At 39.6% G+C, this 16,362-nt stretch overlaps 2 protein-coding genes across 2 annotated transcripts; one reads left to right on the plus strand and one right to left on the minus strand.

Moving 5' to 3' along the window:
- Positions 1 to 760: 760 nt before the first annotated feature.
- On the minus strand, positions 761 to 6,348 carry LOC134647821 (metallophosphoesterase 1). The gene is made up of 7 exons (XM_063502148.1): positions 6,294 to 6,348; positions 5,992 to 6,207; positions 5,260 to 5,425; positions 4,793 to 4,923; positions 4,438 to 4,552; positions 4,074 to 4,296; positions 761 to 953 (listed from the first exon to the last, which is right to left on the minus strand). The coding sequence occupies exons 1-7, from the start codon at positions 6,308 to 6,310 to the stop codon at positions 775 to 777; spliced, it is 1,047 nt and encodes a 348-aa protein (XP_063358218.1). The 5' UTR covers positions 6,311 to 6,348; the 3' UTR covers positions 761 to 774.
- Positions 6,349 to 7,949: 1,601 nt separating this feature from the next.
- On the plus strand, positions 7,950 to 15,445 carry LOC134648211 (uncharacterized). Its single transcript, XM_063502695.1, has 4 exons — positions 7,950 to 8,330; positions 11,238 to 11,349; positions 13,882 to 14,060; positions 15,142 to 15,445. The coding sequence occupies exons 1-4, from the start codon at positions 8,224 to 8,226 to the stop codon at positions 15,443 to 15,445; spliced, it is 702 nt and encodes a 233-aa protein (XP_063358765.1). The 5' UTR covers positions 7,950 to 8,223.
- Positions 15,446 to 16,362: the final 917 nt, after the last annotated feature.

Here is a 16,362-nt window from a genome sequence, read left to right on the forward strand (position 1 = left end):
ATAAATATAATTTATTTTTAACACAGTATAACAATAACTATGGATGGGGCAAGCTCTCAATATTAAAATTCGTATTGTTTTAAATAAAATTACCTAACACAACAATTATCATATCTTACTAACGTTGTTCCGGCTTTTTGCCACGGCTCATGGGAGCCTGGGGTCTGCTTGACAACAAATCCCAAAAATATAATAAATTATTAACAATATGATTGAAAAAAAAAACAACGGGTTCCACTCAGGGAGTGCCGGCAGAAGTGAAAACTCAATAACTAGTACAAAATGCACTATGTATAATTGAGGTTAACGCCATCTAGCGTTAGCGTTAATTACTTGAAACTCCTAAGCACATCACTGTTAGTACTCGAGTTATATTAATACCAGTTAGAGCGAAACTCACTAGATGGCATTTTAATCAATAAAGAAAAACTCAATGACATTACATGTAACAGTTTTTCGATCAGGTCACGTGTCCGTCTTACGGTCACGTGATCGTCTTACGCTGTCTCGAGTTTAACATTTTTTCCCCACCTCAAAAAGTGCACAGCGACGCTAAAGAAGTTCTCACTTCAAAAAATCTCTCGTCTACAATACTATCATGTTACAAACTAAAAAAAAAGTTAAAAGTGATGCATATAATAGGAAAAATCGGAATTATGTTACCTTACCCAACTGCGGGAACCTTTTCCATCATATCCTTAATTATATACATATTAATATTAGTATATTAATTTGTCCATGGAGGTAGAGAAGTGTATGTAATGTATGTCACCGCTAAAGTTTGCTATACATGGGTAAAATTGTACTCCTACAATACCACTGGCAGAACAGTTTGACTATGCAAGCGGCCGCGTAAGCTATACCGGGTACTAGGAGAACAAGGTAGCCGAAGAGGTAGAGAAATCGCTGCGGCGACCAGAACACGGTGTAGCGCAGGCGCGTGTTGTTATAGTCTGTAAATGTTATAAATTTTGTTTTATTGTTATAAGGTGCAAGCGGCATTTTAAAGATAAAGTACATTACTGCAGACGCCGGGAAAGAAGGGCTTGCCGGGTGAGTAGGTATAGCCGGCCGACCGTAGGGAGGCCGGATAGTGATACGAAGCCGGCAAGACCTTTTCACGGCTAGGCATGTATAGTGCTTTTCTCAAACATGCAATGAAATAAAAAAATACACCACTCAAAAAAACAAATGTATAATCTTTATAATAAAAATCCAACTTCACAACAAAAGTTTTTTAATTTTCCTTCCAATTCCGCCATAATTGTTTTTTTTTTACGGAAATCGTCCGTATTTCGCGTGTGTAGTGTTCGAATAGACCTTATTAGGGCCATTATACACAATCTGATAATAAGAATCTCAATTTCTATAAATAAAATAAATGCAGAGGATTTTAAATATTGTCTATGGTCTCTGGTGACTTACGTATAGACAAAATTTTAAATTTATTCATCAACACATTGAATCATACAGATTCGTATTCTTAATATCAGTACGTTCGTGTATAACAGGCGTTAACACGGATATTTTGGTCCGATAACCATTCATTCACCAAAAAATATATATATATAATTCGGCTGTTTAGTCTGTTCATGGACACAGACCCCATGTTTACATTAGAATTTAAAAAAAAATTACTTCCCGGCCTAGGCCTTCAATTTCGTATGAAATTCCTTTACAGTTCTTTGGAGTTGCTCCGCCCTAAACGTGATACTTCGAAGCCTCATATAACGCCCGGAGCGACGACATTTCATTGCATGTTTGAGAAAAAGATTTTTATTCGTGACGTTCACAAAACATGTACGAACACGTACAGACAACAACAGCAAGAACAGAAGAGAACAATTAAGTGTGCATCACGAAATGGACCCAACTCAGCATAATGCTAGGTATAAAGCCAGCGCTGGTCTTCCGTAGGGTCCATTCGATGATGCCACCGAATGATTGACTGCGGGGTAATTTAAACTAATCGAAATATCTTCCATGTTGTACCATATATGTCAAGATAGCGAAAAATATGTGTTGTGTGTGACTCTAGTTAATAATGTAAAACATGGAAGATATTTCGATTAGTTTAAATTATTCCGTAGTCTAAACCCCCTGCACCTTATCGTATTTTTCGGGACAGACTCTTATCATGTTCAAAGTATTTTGTATACTGTATGTAATATACGGGTAAATATACAATACGGGTTAAATGCTCCCTATATTCCCAAAGAATTACATAGGTTTTAATTTTTGGGTAGGTAATATTCTCATAGAACGAGACGCGTGGAAAAAAGCGGCCAAGTGCGAGTCGGACTCGCCCATGAAGGGTTCCGTATTTAGGCGATTTATGACGTATAAAAAAAAACTACTTACTAGATCTCGTTCAAACCAATTTTCGGTGGAAGTTTACATGGTAATGTACATCATATATTTTTTTTAGTTTTATCATTCTCTTATTTTAGAAGTTACAGGGGGGGGGACACACATTTTACCACTTTGGAAGTGTCTCTCGCGCAAACTATTCAGTTTAGAAAAACATTATATTAGAAACCTCAATATCATTTTTGAAGACCTATCCATAGATACCCCACACGTATGGGTTTGATGAAAAAAAATTTTTTGTAGTTTCAGTTCGAAGTATGGGGAACCCCAAAAATTTATTGTTTTTTTCTATTTTTGTGTGAAAATCTTAATGCGGTTCACAGAATACATCTACTTACCAAGTTTCAACAGTATAGTTCTTATAGTTTCGGAGAAAAGTGGCTGTGACATACGGACGGACAGACAGACAGACATGACGAATCTGTAAGGGTTCCGTTTTTTGCCACTTGGCTACGGAACCCTAAAAAGAGAGGGAGGCCTTTGCCCAGCACTGGGACACAACAGGCTAACAAATAGATAAGATAAACTATGTTTTTTTTTTCATAATTTCCGCTTAAGTGGGACTGGACAGGACACGTTTGCCGGATGATTTGTGGGTCAAAACAGCTACCCATTGGGTCCCACAAATTGTAAGGCGTTACGGTAGACCTCGTTTGAGATGTCGGGACGTTAAAGAATAAGAGAGCCCAGTAGTAGTGGGACAGTGCAGGCTCATGATGATGATGATGATGAATTTCTTGGCTATAATTCATGTTTGAGATTTGGAATATTATTGTATCAACACATTAATAAACATTATTTTACAGTACATATGGTGCTACTTTCCCTAACTAGTGCGGGAAAGAGCACTTTCAGTGCGTATGTCGAAAGTAAAGTGCCATATAATATTTAAAACCTTCGCGTTTTGAACACATATTAACTCACATTTATAGACGGGTCTAACGCGAAATTTATTCAATTACCTTTATATACCGACGTTTCGACACAGGTTTCACTGGTCATGGTCGCGGCCAACTAAAGTCTCAGCATTATGTGTAGTGGGTGGTTTGAAAATGTGATGTCTACCCCAAACTTTTTCATACACTTTTCGTCGGGTAGTTGCACAAATCTCTGTTTTGACATTTTGCTGAGACTTTAGTTGGCCGCGACCATGACCAGTGAAACCTGTGTCGAAACGTCGGTATATAAAGGTAATTGAATAAATTTCGCGTTAGACCCGTCTATAAATGTGAGTTAATAAAGTGCCATATGTACTGTAAAACGTTGTACGATACACGTGCGAATAACTAATTCGCAACTCGTATCGATTTAAAACACTCCCTTCGGTCGTATTTTAATTCGCAACTCGTATCGATTTAAATCACTCCCTTCGGTCGTATTTTAATTTATCGCCACTCGTTTCGATTTCCGCTTTTTCGCACTTATATCATAAATAACTATTAAGACATAGTGGACGACCGCTTTTCCGTAAAAACATATTAGGTAGAGAGGGTATTGACAGAGAGAAAATATGTGACGTTCCACGGTAAAAGGTACCTTATGGCCGCTGGCGCTTACGTCGCATAGCGCCGCAATAATATTGGAGCGGCGTTAATAATAGCGTAAGCGCCAACCGCCATAAGGTACCTTTACCCGTGGGACGTAACATATGTTTATATGGTTTGTATGGTGAAGCGATTTTCCTCTTTCCTCTTAATACATACCTAAAACCGCCGCACCATATCCAATCTTGTTAGTCCCCATTCTATACGAGCAGGTCGGGACATATATCTCATACACATCCGCCCCAAACGCTATGTCCAGTATTTCGTTGCCGTAGAACTGATGTATATTGTTTTGTTCGAATCTCTGCGTTTGCGTCGTGTATTTAGATTCGTGGTCGTGCGCGCAGAAGTATATGTCCAGGTCGGTGATGTGTTTATTTACCTGGGGAAATGAAAATCTTTTTAAATGTTCGTTAATTCAGGCAGGTACAGTCACCACACGGGATTGTTACGCCATTTAGGGCCCTAGCTAAATTGGGTGTTCGCATTAATTATATAAGTATGGATGGATATAAATACCTACCTCTGCGAGAAAGGCATGTCGTATCAGCAGCGGATAGTGTGAGACAGCTATCTTGAAATTATCGTCTGTCTCGTTCTCGGGCAGTTTGGGGTACTCATGCGTGATGGCGTTTATCCTGCCGATCAAATAATTGTTTTAAAAGGCAGAAAGCTCATTACAATGTATATGACGAACTGCATGTTGGACGACAAAGGGTTCTAGTTAAATTGGACATTACATAGCATAAGTATTGAACAACTAATTTAGCTGGGACCCTAAATGGCTCAATCACAGAGCGTGACCGTACAGCTAACAAATCCAACATACAATCATACTCTAGATATCAGAAATTTCAAAATAAATCGATTATTTATACCTGTAGAATGATATATCTTTAACTGCCACTATAGGTGGCTGAGCAAACACCCTGTAAAACAATCCCACCTTATCCCACTTAATGGGCTCATTCTCTCCACCAATGTCATTGTCTCCTGGTACCCAGATTTGCTGTAAGGAAACAATTTAACTTTAGGCATTTCACTAGTTTAGAACATCTTATCTTATCTTTTGGTTTTCGGGGGCCCTTGCAGATACAATTCGACCCATAGGGATCTTTTGCGCAGTAGTTTAGAACATTGTATCAGTTTAAGGGTTGAATACCCAACATACTCCTAATAAAACCTCCGTTTAGTGAGGTGGGGCATAGCCAGAAGGTGCATGACTATTAATTTTAATATTTATTTACTTATATTGTCAAACCTTCATTATTTACAATTTAACACTTATGATTTGTCATATTTATATTTCAAGAAAAATGATTAAAGGTACAATTTTCAATCTTACATGTACAGGATAAGGTATATTGTCAAATATATGGGATAGCCTCTTGGTATAGCGCGAATATTGATCCGTGTCAGCTATGGATCCTTCATCCATCAGGTCTCCAAGATACACCAAAACTTCTGGTTCAAAGTGACGGACAGCTCTCGAAAATGTCATCTGTACAAATCTGAAACATGTTGTAATTAATCAACCGTTTTCCAGGCCGGAACAATCTACAAGGTTTTTCCAAAAATCCAAATATATTCCAAGTAATCTTTAATGATTAATTTGAAGAAAACTCACATTTCCAAGTGCAATCTAATTTGAACCTTAAATTGAAATGCTAGAGTTGATGTTCTATTGGCACATATGTGGTTGATAAATTATACTATGCCTGGAAAAGGGTTACAATACAATATCACTGTATGCACGGAAGTGTTAGTCTCTCAAGATCAAAAGTATTGTCTAGAAAGTTGCAGGACTAGACCACGAATTTTAATAGGCACCCAACTCAATGGATTGGGAATGGTTGCACTGCAAAGACAAGTTTCAAGTCAAGAGATAGCAAAAAGAAGATAGCGTTGGGCCCATAGTCAATTCAAACCATTGGGCTCTTGATTTGTTTTTAGGGCTTTGATACGCGCTCGATAAGGCAGGATTGGATGCTTTGGACAGCATATGCAACTTGTACTTATATAGGCTAATCCACATTTAAATCCTTTAATATTGTTTACTAGTAGATCCACAACTCACCTGTCACTGTCCCAGTTAAAAAGGTAGCTCAAGGGCGGACGCTCCGCTAATTCACCCTGTATCTGCGGATCGGCGATGAAAAGTATCTTCGTACAAGTTTTGTCTCCTACTTGGCATTCTAAATTCTGCCATTGGAATGCTTGGATATAGTACACGATCACTTCAGCGTACAAAATTGCCCCTAACGCGATCACCAAGCAGTATTTAACTGCTGTACTGAAAACAAAACAAAATAAAATTACCGTATGTTTTCGTTTATCAGTATGGTATATTAATAATTTATTTAAAAATAACTGCCTTACTTTCTTCTAATGTACATTGATTTTGGACTTTAATGACGGTTGCGTAAAAAAATATAAAATTTCATACACAAATTACAATTTTATTTTTATTTTTGTAATGGCATTTACTAAAGTAAAGTAGCCAGCGTCATGCTCTTTCCGCTCTAGACAGTGTTGCCAGATGAAATCTGAAATATTCAGTAGAAAAAAAATCGTTTTAGCAGTAGATAGGGGAAAAAAGCAGTAGATTTAAAAAGTGATGTCTGCAATAGGTAAAATTTAAAATAAATAAATTATACTTGGTCAACCAGATCTTGTCAGTAGAAAAGGGCGGCAAATTTGAAAAATGTAGGCGCGAAGGGATATCGTCTCATGAATTTCGCGCTTTTTTCTACTGACAAGATTTGCTTGACCATCTATATGCTCTGACCTGACACCAACCTCCCATAGAATTTTTTTTTTACCTTTTTCTGCTGACAAACTGGGCGTAATTGAGTATAGCTGGCAAATCAAATTGTCAGTAACAGTAAAATGAAGAGTATCATTCTGTCTCTTACTTCTGTTATTATAATTAATAAATGAGCACAAGTTTTTTTTCTACTCATCATTCGCTTGCCCTTATCCCATTCATTTGGGGTCGGCGCAGCATGTTTTTTTCTTCCATACCTCTCTCTCGCTCGTCATCTCATCATTTACTTGCGTTCGTTTCATATCATCTCTCACACAGTCCATCCACCTTTTCCTCGGTTTTCCTCTCCCGTTAATTCCCTCCACATTCATTCGTAATACCTTTCTCGTCACATGACTCAGTCCATCCATCTTTTCCTCAGTTTTCCTCTCCCGTTAGTTCTCTCCACATTCATTCGTCATCAGGTCATCACATGCCCATACCACGCTATGCGATTCGCTCTTACTTTTTCTACTATGGGTGCAACTTTCAGGCTTCCTCTTATACTCGTATACTCATTCCTTATCCTATCCATTCTTGTCACACCACACATCCATCTTAACATTCTCATTTCCGCTACATGCAATCTCTTCTCATCCGTCACCTTTAGGGCCCAACACTGATCCATACATGACGACAGGTCTTATGATGGTTTTATAAAATTTACCCCTCGTTTTCGAAAAATCAGTAGCTCACCAGCAAAAAGCAGTAGATCAGTAGATATTTTTAAAATCAGATAGATTTACTGCTTAATCAGTAGATCTGGCAACACTGGCTCTAGAACCAAAGCTCCACAGGTTCTAACGTTTCGTTCACATGCTGTGTTTTGTAATGTCAAGTTAATTTATTTTGGCCCTTATTTAAATTGAAATATCCATTTTATCCAGACTAAATTAAGAATTTATTAAAAAAAATGTTTGATGAGCTAGTTATTGTTAGTTAAAGTTAAAGAAACATTTGTTACAAGAAATGAACGTTGAATATGTAATCGATTCTGTCGACTCTGTCGCGTAACAAAACGTAATTTTGACATTTCAGTTTGGTCGCGTTCAATAATAAAATTTCAATAAAAGAAATTGATATGCATAAAATTTAAATTGTTCGATTAACTTAATCGTATAAATCAATTTCTTTTATTTCTCCGCTCACATGTATAAAGGAGTGAATAAATAAATATTTGTAACTGACTTTCCAATTACACATAAAGTTTTCTTTGCATTATGATATTTTTTTTTGAATGTACCGACAACAAAAACATTTGAACGCTTCTCTTTGCGGCGAATTGACAGGTCAGCTTCAAGCCACTTTTTAGCTTCTCGAGTAGAGTATTTAGTTTTATTTTGTGTTATCATTTAATTTGATTATTAAAATGTATATGTTTATAGACGCAATAGAGCTATTAGATGAATTATAAGTGCACTTACAGTGTTACATAAACTAGCGCTCGGCGGTCCCGATGCATACAACTACATAATACGTCAGTGAATAAATGGTCGCTAGATAATGGATGTGGATGCGCCGAACATATTGAAGCGGTGCAGCAGCGCACCGTTGATCAATGAGGTGGCACCGACGGCTGCTACTTCGCCCACGACAACTACAACGCCTAGGTAAAGCTTCGCCTTCTATAGCGCTATGTGGCGGGCCACTGCCTATTTTTGACAGCTACTGAGGTCGTCCGTGGGTGCCGCGCCGTATCGAGCGCCCGCACGGGCGCGGCGGTGACTGCGTCGTGTTGTTTAGATAATTTAGAAAACAGTCATCAGTTTGCAGTATCATATTGCAGCAACATGCATGATGATTGCAGCTAGTTGGCTGTCATTGGGGGCACAGCATTTATTATTTAGAGGTAAGTGCATTGCTTCAGTATCTTACACATGTTCATGTTTCATGCAGTATTTAGTTAGATTGGCTTATCATTTTCAAGCTGTAATACTTCTAACTATTACTAATATGCTTTTTTGAGTACAACAGGTGTTAAATAGTAGCCCCACCTACTTTGTTTTGATACTTTGATAACAAATTGAAGTGTTAACATACACTCCCTTCACTTCTCTCATCTTGACATTTAATTCTTTCTATATTCACTCTAAAGGTTTTCCTGAAGGCATACACAAGGTTAATACATATAGGAAGCGTACATGAACTGTAGGGGGCAGCACAGCAGCCCATTGTTTATTGGTGCAAAGTGTAAATGTCAAGTTTATGATTCTGATTTAGGCCACAAGATGGGAGAATCTACAACGTGCAAGGAAGCATGCATGCACTGTAGGAGGCAGCTTTTGCCGTGAAGTGTCAAATGTTTAAGTTTCCAATTTAAGCAAAAAGGTGGCAGACCTTCCAACATGCATGGCCCCTACAGTAAAAAAAAGAAAATTTAATACATTCACTGCCAAGAACATGTATGTGTGTTCATTTTATACTGGAAACGGGGAGCCCGGCACCGAAAGTGTTAATATTATTGTTTCTTGTTATATGACTAGTAAGCTGCTATGATAAGTGTGTTGTTAACAACAAAACTGACCTTACCTTTATGAAAGTGGAAGTAGTACAATAAAAGTGATAATCACTTTTACTTATGTTACCTGCAACTTGTGTCTTGTCAACGACTTTAACTAGAATCAACCAATTATGTGTTTCCTGTGTGTGTGACTGTGGTGCATGATAGGTGACAGATTTACACTGACAGCAAAATATTTATCAATAATTGTGCAATATATTTTGTTTTGAATACAAATGCTTTTAGTGCTGAATATATAAAGAACACATTAAACACTTAACTATTGTGTGTCATGTGTGTTGATGCTTATAAAGAATTTCCTGGCAATTCTACAAACAGCAACACTCTTAACTGGACATTGGTGGACCTTATTACAAAAGGCATAAGGTCCATCGATGTACAGTTAACAGTGTGGGCGATGGTACTGCTCATTATCTTAACGAACCTGATATAAAAACAAGCCCTGCGGGCTCAGCATGGTTCCATTTTTATCGACTATCACTATGCCCGTCACTTTCGCACTTACATACTAGTTAGAACGTGACAGGCATGGTGACAAACGATAAAAATGCGACCGTGCTACTAGGGCTGATATAATGGTAGTTATCTGCTCCATGCCAACAGATTACAATGGCATTTGTCTCCATTTGACTTAAGTGACAAGCCTGCCAACACAAGATATTGATATCTTATTTGCAATGCTATCTAAAATTTAGTTCGATTCAGTGGTTTAGGGTGGTATTCCATCTGTCCAATATCTTGGTCCAATGTGCATTACGTCTCACTCTCTCATTAAGCAAAATGTGAGCAAATATACATTGGACCAAGATATTGGACAGAAGGAATACCACCCTTAGCTGTGAAAAGGGTGACAGATAGTTAACCCTTAATTTGACAATGTTCACCTTGACAAACAGAACCTTTCACAGTAAGATAGCAGGACTGTGACGCAACTGCACTTCCCACGATGATTATCATCCATGTGGCTTAATAAAAACTTCTGATTACACCTACATATAAATATTTAATTAATGATCTTGCCTACTTAATTTGGTGTTTAAGCCCAACACACATCAGATGCGTATGCGTGGACAGACGGACAGACAGATGACATGGCGTAACCTTAAGAGTTCCTTGCTGACCAGTGTTGCTGACCATGAAACCCTGAAAAGACGGAACTGGTAAAAATTTACGGCGAGTTGCTGACGTTCGGTTTGACTTTCAAATGGGATGTCGTGGGTTCGAATCTTGGTTTGTACCAATAACTTTTCCGCATTCGTTATCCTTGTTGAGACACCTCTTGCTTCCTTTTTTCTTAACCCAAGTGTACACTGCAATTAACAGTGCAATTTTATACACTTGGCACCACGCCACGCACGCAACACACTTCACTACTAAACAAAGATCGGAGTTTACTAGCAAAAATACGGCTGATACGTCATTTGTTAAACTTAATGTGAATCAAACTCGCGAGCTCTTATGGTGATGGCGTAAAGGCTGTAATGGATTGTTTATTTGCATTTAAAATGTCAAAACGTTTTGGTATTTTTATGTGATCAGAATGGATATGAAATGTATAATGTGGATGCAGTTTTTTATTCTCTTTGACAAGCGTTTTATTTGTATATTCCGTCACATTGGACTTTGCTCTGCAGACTTTGTTCGGTAGGGTATTTGGCAAAAAAAGCAAATATTTGTTGAAAAACCAACCAGTATTTCTTGTAAATATCTGCAAAAATCATAATTCATAACCTTTCCTTATATACCAAAACGTTGGCAAACAAGCGTACGGCCCGAAGTGACCACCGCAGCCTATGAACGTTGAACTTGATAGCTAAATAATGTGTTCCATTCTCGCCATGGTGGTGCACAGTCTTGCATAGAATGCATACAAGGGCTAATGCAAGCCCCCTACATTCAACACTAAATATCTTTGGAAGCTTTTGGCTTGGCTGTGACAGTCGCATCACTATCAAAACTAGTTTTCGTGCAACATGGGTGTTGTTATTTTTTACAGGAGTACATCAGTCTTCAGCAGCTTTAGCATGTTCTCCAACAACAACCTGAACCTGCGCACGCGACGGCACAGCGGCAGCTTCAGCCCGCTAGCCACGCCACATAGCCCTAATGTAAGTTCATCACCTTATCGTTTCCCTTTGTTCCAATCCAAGTAATCCAACCTATTTCCAATCGTCGACGCATTATAATTAGATATATTTATTTTCACGTTACAAGTTACTTGACACAATATTACAACATCTTCTCATCATGTATATTAAATGGACACGATGCGCCTAAGTCTCTACTCTATTCTCAGTGTTGCCAACACAATACAATTTTCACAACACTTAGCTTATAGGTGGCCCTACTCGGTAGTATCACACGACTGCACGAAAAGAAAAATACTCTAAACAGCATTCCCTTTACCTTTAATTCCTACACAATACCTACGTGTAATCTTCATTCTATTCTGTGAAAGCAGGCAATTCACAAAGTATAGAATAAGTGTCTTTTGTCAGGCGTAAATCTATAACACAACACAACACAACACAATACTTAGGTAGATAGATGGACAGACAACATACAGCCTATACCTTGGAGGATAGAAAATTCTAATTGGAAACATATTTCACAAGGTTTGTATTATAGTTCGCTTTTTTAGCATTAGAAAGAACTTGAAAGAAGGTAAGCTATTTTGACATGTCTTTTAATTGAAAAATACTTTTTAAAAATCAATAACTATTACTTACTTATGAAAGCAGAAGACTATAAAAGATCGTATTAGATTCATAATTGTTACATATTTACCGTAACTTATTTTAAAATGTGTTTTTCAATTAAAAGACACATCAAGATTGTTTACCTTATTTCTAATGCTAAAAAAAACGAACTATAGTGTAGATAGAGCTTCACTATGAAAGCATTTTTATTAGGGTTCCGTAGCCAAATGGCAAAAAACGGAACCCTTATAGATTCGTCATGTCTGTCTGTCTGTCTGTCCGTCGGTCCGTCTGTCCGTCTGTCTGTCCGTCCGTATGTCACAGCCACTTTTCTCCGAAACTAAAAGAACTATAGTGTTGAAACTTGGTAAGTAGATGTATTCTGTGAACCGCATTAAGATTTTCACACAAAAATAGAAAAAAAAAAACAATAAATTTTTGGGGTTCCCCATACTTCGAACTGAAACTCAAAAATTTTTTTTTCATCAAACCCATACGTGTGGGGTATCTATGGATAGGTCTTCAAAAATGATATTGAGGTTTCTAATATAATTTTTTTCTAAACTGAATAGTTTGCGCGAGAGACACTTCCAAAGTGGTAAAATGTGTCCCCCCTCCCCCCGTAACTTCTAAAATAAGAGAATGATAAAACTAAAAAAAATATATGATGTACATTACCATGTAAACTGCCACCGAAAATTGGTTTGAACGAGATCTAGTAAGTAGTTTTTTTTATACGTCATAAATCGCCTAAATACGGAACCCTTCATGGGCGAGTCCGACTCGCACTTGGCCGCTTTTTATTCAACTCTCAAATGGTTTAGAAACTTTTTAACGACTTCTACGAGAACGTCACGGACAAAGAAGCTACTAACTTATAGAATTCATGTCTACCGTACAGACAAATCGTTTTAAAATTAAAATAGATCTCTAGGTATGAATTCGGTCACTATTATTTATAACGTGGTCTCAATATTCACCCAAATTGCCAGTTTCGGAAATAAATGACGCCGCACAAAACTGTCGTCTGTTTAGCTGACCTGATGACCTCGATTTAACACGTGCCACCTTGGATTTTCGTTAGTTTTAATTTTATTATTCTGTAAAATGTGAATTTATGACGAAAGTTTGTATGGATTTGTAATAAATTTGTTTGAACAGCAATTTATTTCTGTAAAAATAATACTATCAATAGAATAGAATACGAGTACTGTCAGTAAAAATATACAAAAGAAAAAAGAGGCAGACAACAGGCGGTATCTTCAATCAAAGTGGATATTTTTATTAATAAATTAACAGTATAATGTTCAGTGTTCAGTTCATGGTCAGTGTAAATAATGTAATGTAAGTATGTTTACATTTAGATAATTAGTGCTACGCAAAAAGTCGACACAAAAGTAGCCATAATTTTATTGGTGGTTGTGTTGTGTTTGCAGTTAATGTTGTGTTCAAATAAGTGATGTTTGTGACATAAATTAGGTTCACGTTTTTCTACCTAGTTAAGCTTCTTTTTTAAGACTTAAATTCCACATCTCCATACCAGCATCTCCATAAAGTCCACATTTCGGCATGCATGCATTAATTAAATTAAATTAAATAATTATTTATTTCAGAATACTTTTCCATAATATTATATTAGTACTATTATAACTCTTAACCTATGTTAGTGACAGTATTTATATATCTAATCTATGTATGTTCTGTAGGTACTTTAACTATTACAAGCATGAAGGCTACTCCAGTACTTCCAGAAAGCGCCATCCATCCTGTATGCGACTGTGGCTAGTAGACTGTTGGCGCTGCCGCGTACGCGCCGCACCAGCGACGCCACCCGCTTGCGCATGATGGCGTGGAAGCCGTCGGTGCGCGCCTCCGCGAACATACCGTTAGCGCTGCAATAGAGCTGTAGTAGTGCATATTGACGAGTATATGTTATTTCAGAATTGCTGGGGTCCTCGCGCGCCGCGCGTCAACCAGCTACGCCTCGAGGAGTGCGCCGACGTCAGCAACACGCGGGAGGTCGCTCACGAGAGAGAGGTCCACTCCGCCATGCAACTTGGCCAGTCTTGTGAGGACCTCACGTTGCCAGGGCTTTCCAACTCACCCACTAGAGTCACCAGGTGTGTATACTGATGTAAGATATCTGGGGTAGTTGATCAAAGGTCAGTCAGCCAAGGAGTGCCGTCAGCAACACGCGGGAGGTCGCTCACGAGAGAGAGGTTCACTCTGCCATGCAACTTGGCCAGTCTTGTGAGGACCTCACGTTGCCAGGGCTTTCTAACTCACTTATTAGAGTCACCAGGTGTGTATACTGATGTAAGATATCTGGGGCAGCTGATAAAAGGTCAGTCAGCCAAGGAGTGCCGTCAGCAACACGCGGGAGGTCGCTCACGAGAGAGAGGTCCACTCCGCCATGCAACTTGGCCAGTCTTGTGAGGACCTCACGTTGCCAGGGCTTTCCAACTCACCCACTCGAGTCACCAGGTGTGTATACCGATGTAAGATATCTGGGGCAGTTGATAAAAGGTCAGTCAGCCAGGGAGTGCCGTCAGCAACACGCGGGTGGTCGCTCACGAGAGAGAGGTCCACTCCGCCATGCAACTTGGCCAGTCTTGCGAGGACCTCACGTTGCCAGGGCTTTCCAACTCACCCACTAGAGTCACCAGGTGTGTACACCGATGTAAGATATCTGGGGCAGTTGATAAAGGGTCAGTCAGTCAAGGAGTGCCGTTAGTAACACGCGGGAGGTCGCTCACGAGAGAGAGGTCCACTCCGCCATGCAACTTGGCCAGTCTTGCGAGGACCTCACGTTGCCAGGGCTTTCCAACTCACCCACTAGAGTCACCAGGTGTGTACACCGATGTAAGATATCTGGGGCAGTTGATAAAGGGTCAGTCAGTCAAGGAGTGCCGTTAGTAACACGCGGGAGGTCGCTCACGAGAGAGAGGTCCACTCTGCCATGCAACTTGGCCAGTCTTGCGAGGACCTCACGTTGCCAGGGCTTTCCAACTCACCCACTAGAGTCACCAGGTGTGTACACCGATGTAAGATATCTGGGGCAGTCGATAAAAGGTCAGTCAGCCAAGGAGTGCCGTCAGCAACTTATGGGAGGTCGTTTAACGTTTTGTGGGACTCGTGCGATATCGTCTCATAATAATTATATAGCTCGGCCCCGTTTAACAGATCCTCACATTACCCCAGGTTACCTCAGGCGGTATCCCCGTCCCCGACGCGCAAGTACATGACGCGCCGGAGCCTGTCGCCCATCGCCATCCGCGCGTCCAGCTTCAGCCCGGTCACGCTGCGCAAGCGCCGCGGCGACGAGCCGGACTCCCCCCTCCCCAAGCGCGCGTGCTCGCGCCGCACCCCCTCCACCCCAGGTACCCCCTCCACGCCAGGTACCCCCGGCACGCCGGATGACGATGAGCTCGAGTGCACGTTCCGGCCCGTGTCGCCGCGCGCGCCCGCCGGACCCGACAACCACACGAGCGAGAACACGAGCTAATACGTCGCGGCGGCCCGGTGTACGGAATGCGAGACTCGCCCGCCGTTGTTTCCAGACTATGAAAAACGAAACCCGATTACTAATATATTGGAATGTCCGCGTTGAAAGAACGGAGCGTTGCCGAAAAGCAAATATAGTCGTAGACTAGCCGATTTCTAATATTTTGTAGCGAATCATATTCTATTGCTATTATTGCTAATGTGATGGAAACGTGCTGGGTTTTATGCATCATATTCGATGCAGACGTACGAACCGATTATAAAAAATACATGATGTATTGTTGATTGTGAATCTTGATACGGTCATCAATTATGTCGGAGCAGCCGAGGTGCTCAAAAATATCTGAACACCCACTCTACTCTAAAGACTTGACAATAGAGGCGTGTCCAGATATTTGTGAGCACCTTGACCGCTCCGATATATATGATGGAGACTGTTAATTATATCTCTGATTTGAAACATTACCTCAATTTAGAAATATTTCAATTATAATTACGATTAAAAATTAAAGATTTCTAATCGCCTCGTACTTGCATGAATATTTGCATAAATTAGTCGTCAAATTTCGTAAATTCAGGCGGTGGTAGTGTAAGGTGTAATATTGTATAGGGTTCTACGCGTTATCCAGTGTTTGTAGGCTAGGACGGCATATCCTAAGGAGAAAATGTCATTGTGGGGGCAATACATAGACAAATTGATTTCGATAGTTTTCAGTTTGAGTTAGGTTTTAGTTTTTCTATGTAAAAGGGCCCACTCATTAACAGTCCGTCGGACGGTATGGCCTGTCAGTTGTTCGGAACTGAACTGTCAACTTTTTATTCTAACTGACAGGCCGATACCGTCCGGCGGACTGTTAATCAGTGGGCCCCTTAAGTAGTTACTTGTACAGGCTGTTCAAAAACTGTACGCAAGTTTGC

Source organism: Cydia amplana, chromosome 5 (genome assembly GCF_948474715.1).
Source record: "Cydia amplana chromosome 5, ilCydAmpl1.1, whole genome shotgun sequence".
Lineage (NCBI taxonomy): Eukaryota > Metazoa > Arthropoda > Insecta > Lepidoptera > Tortricidae > Cydia > Cydia amplana.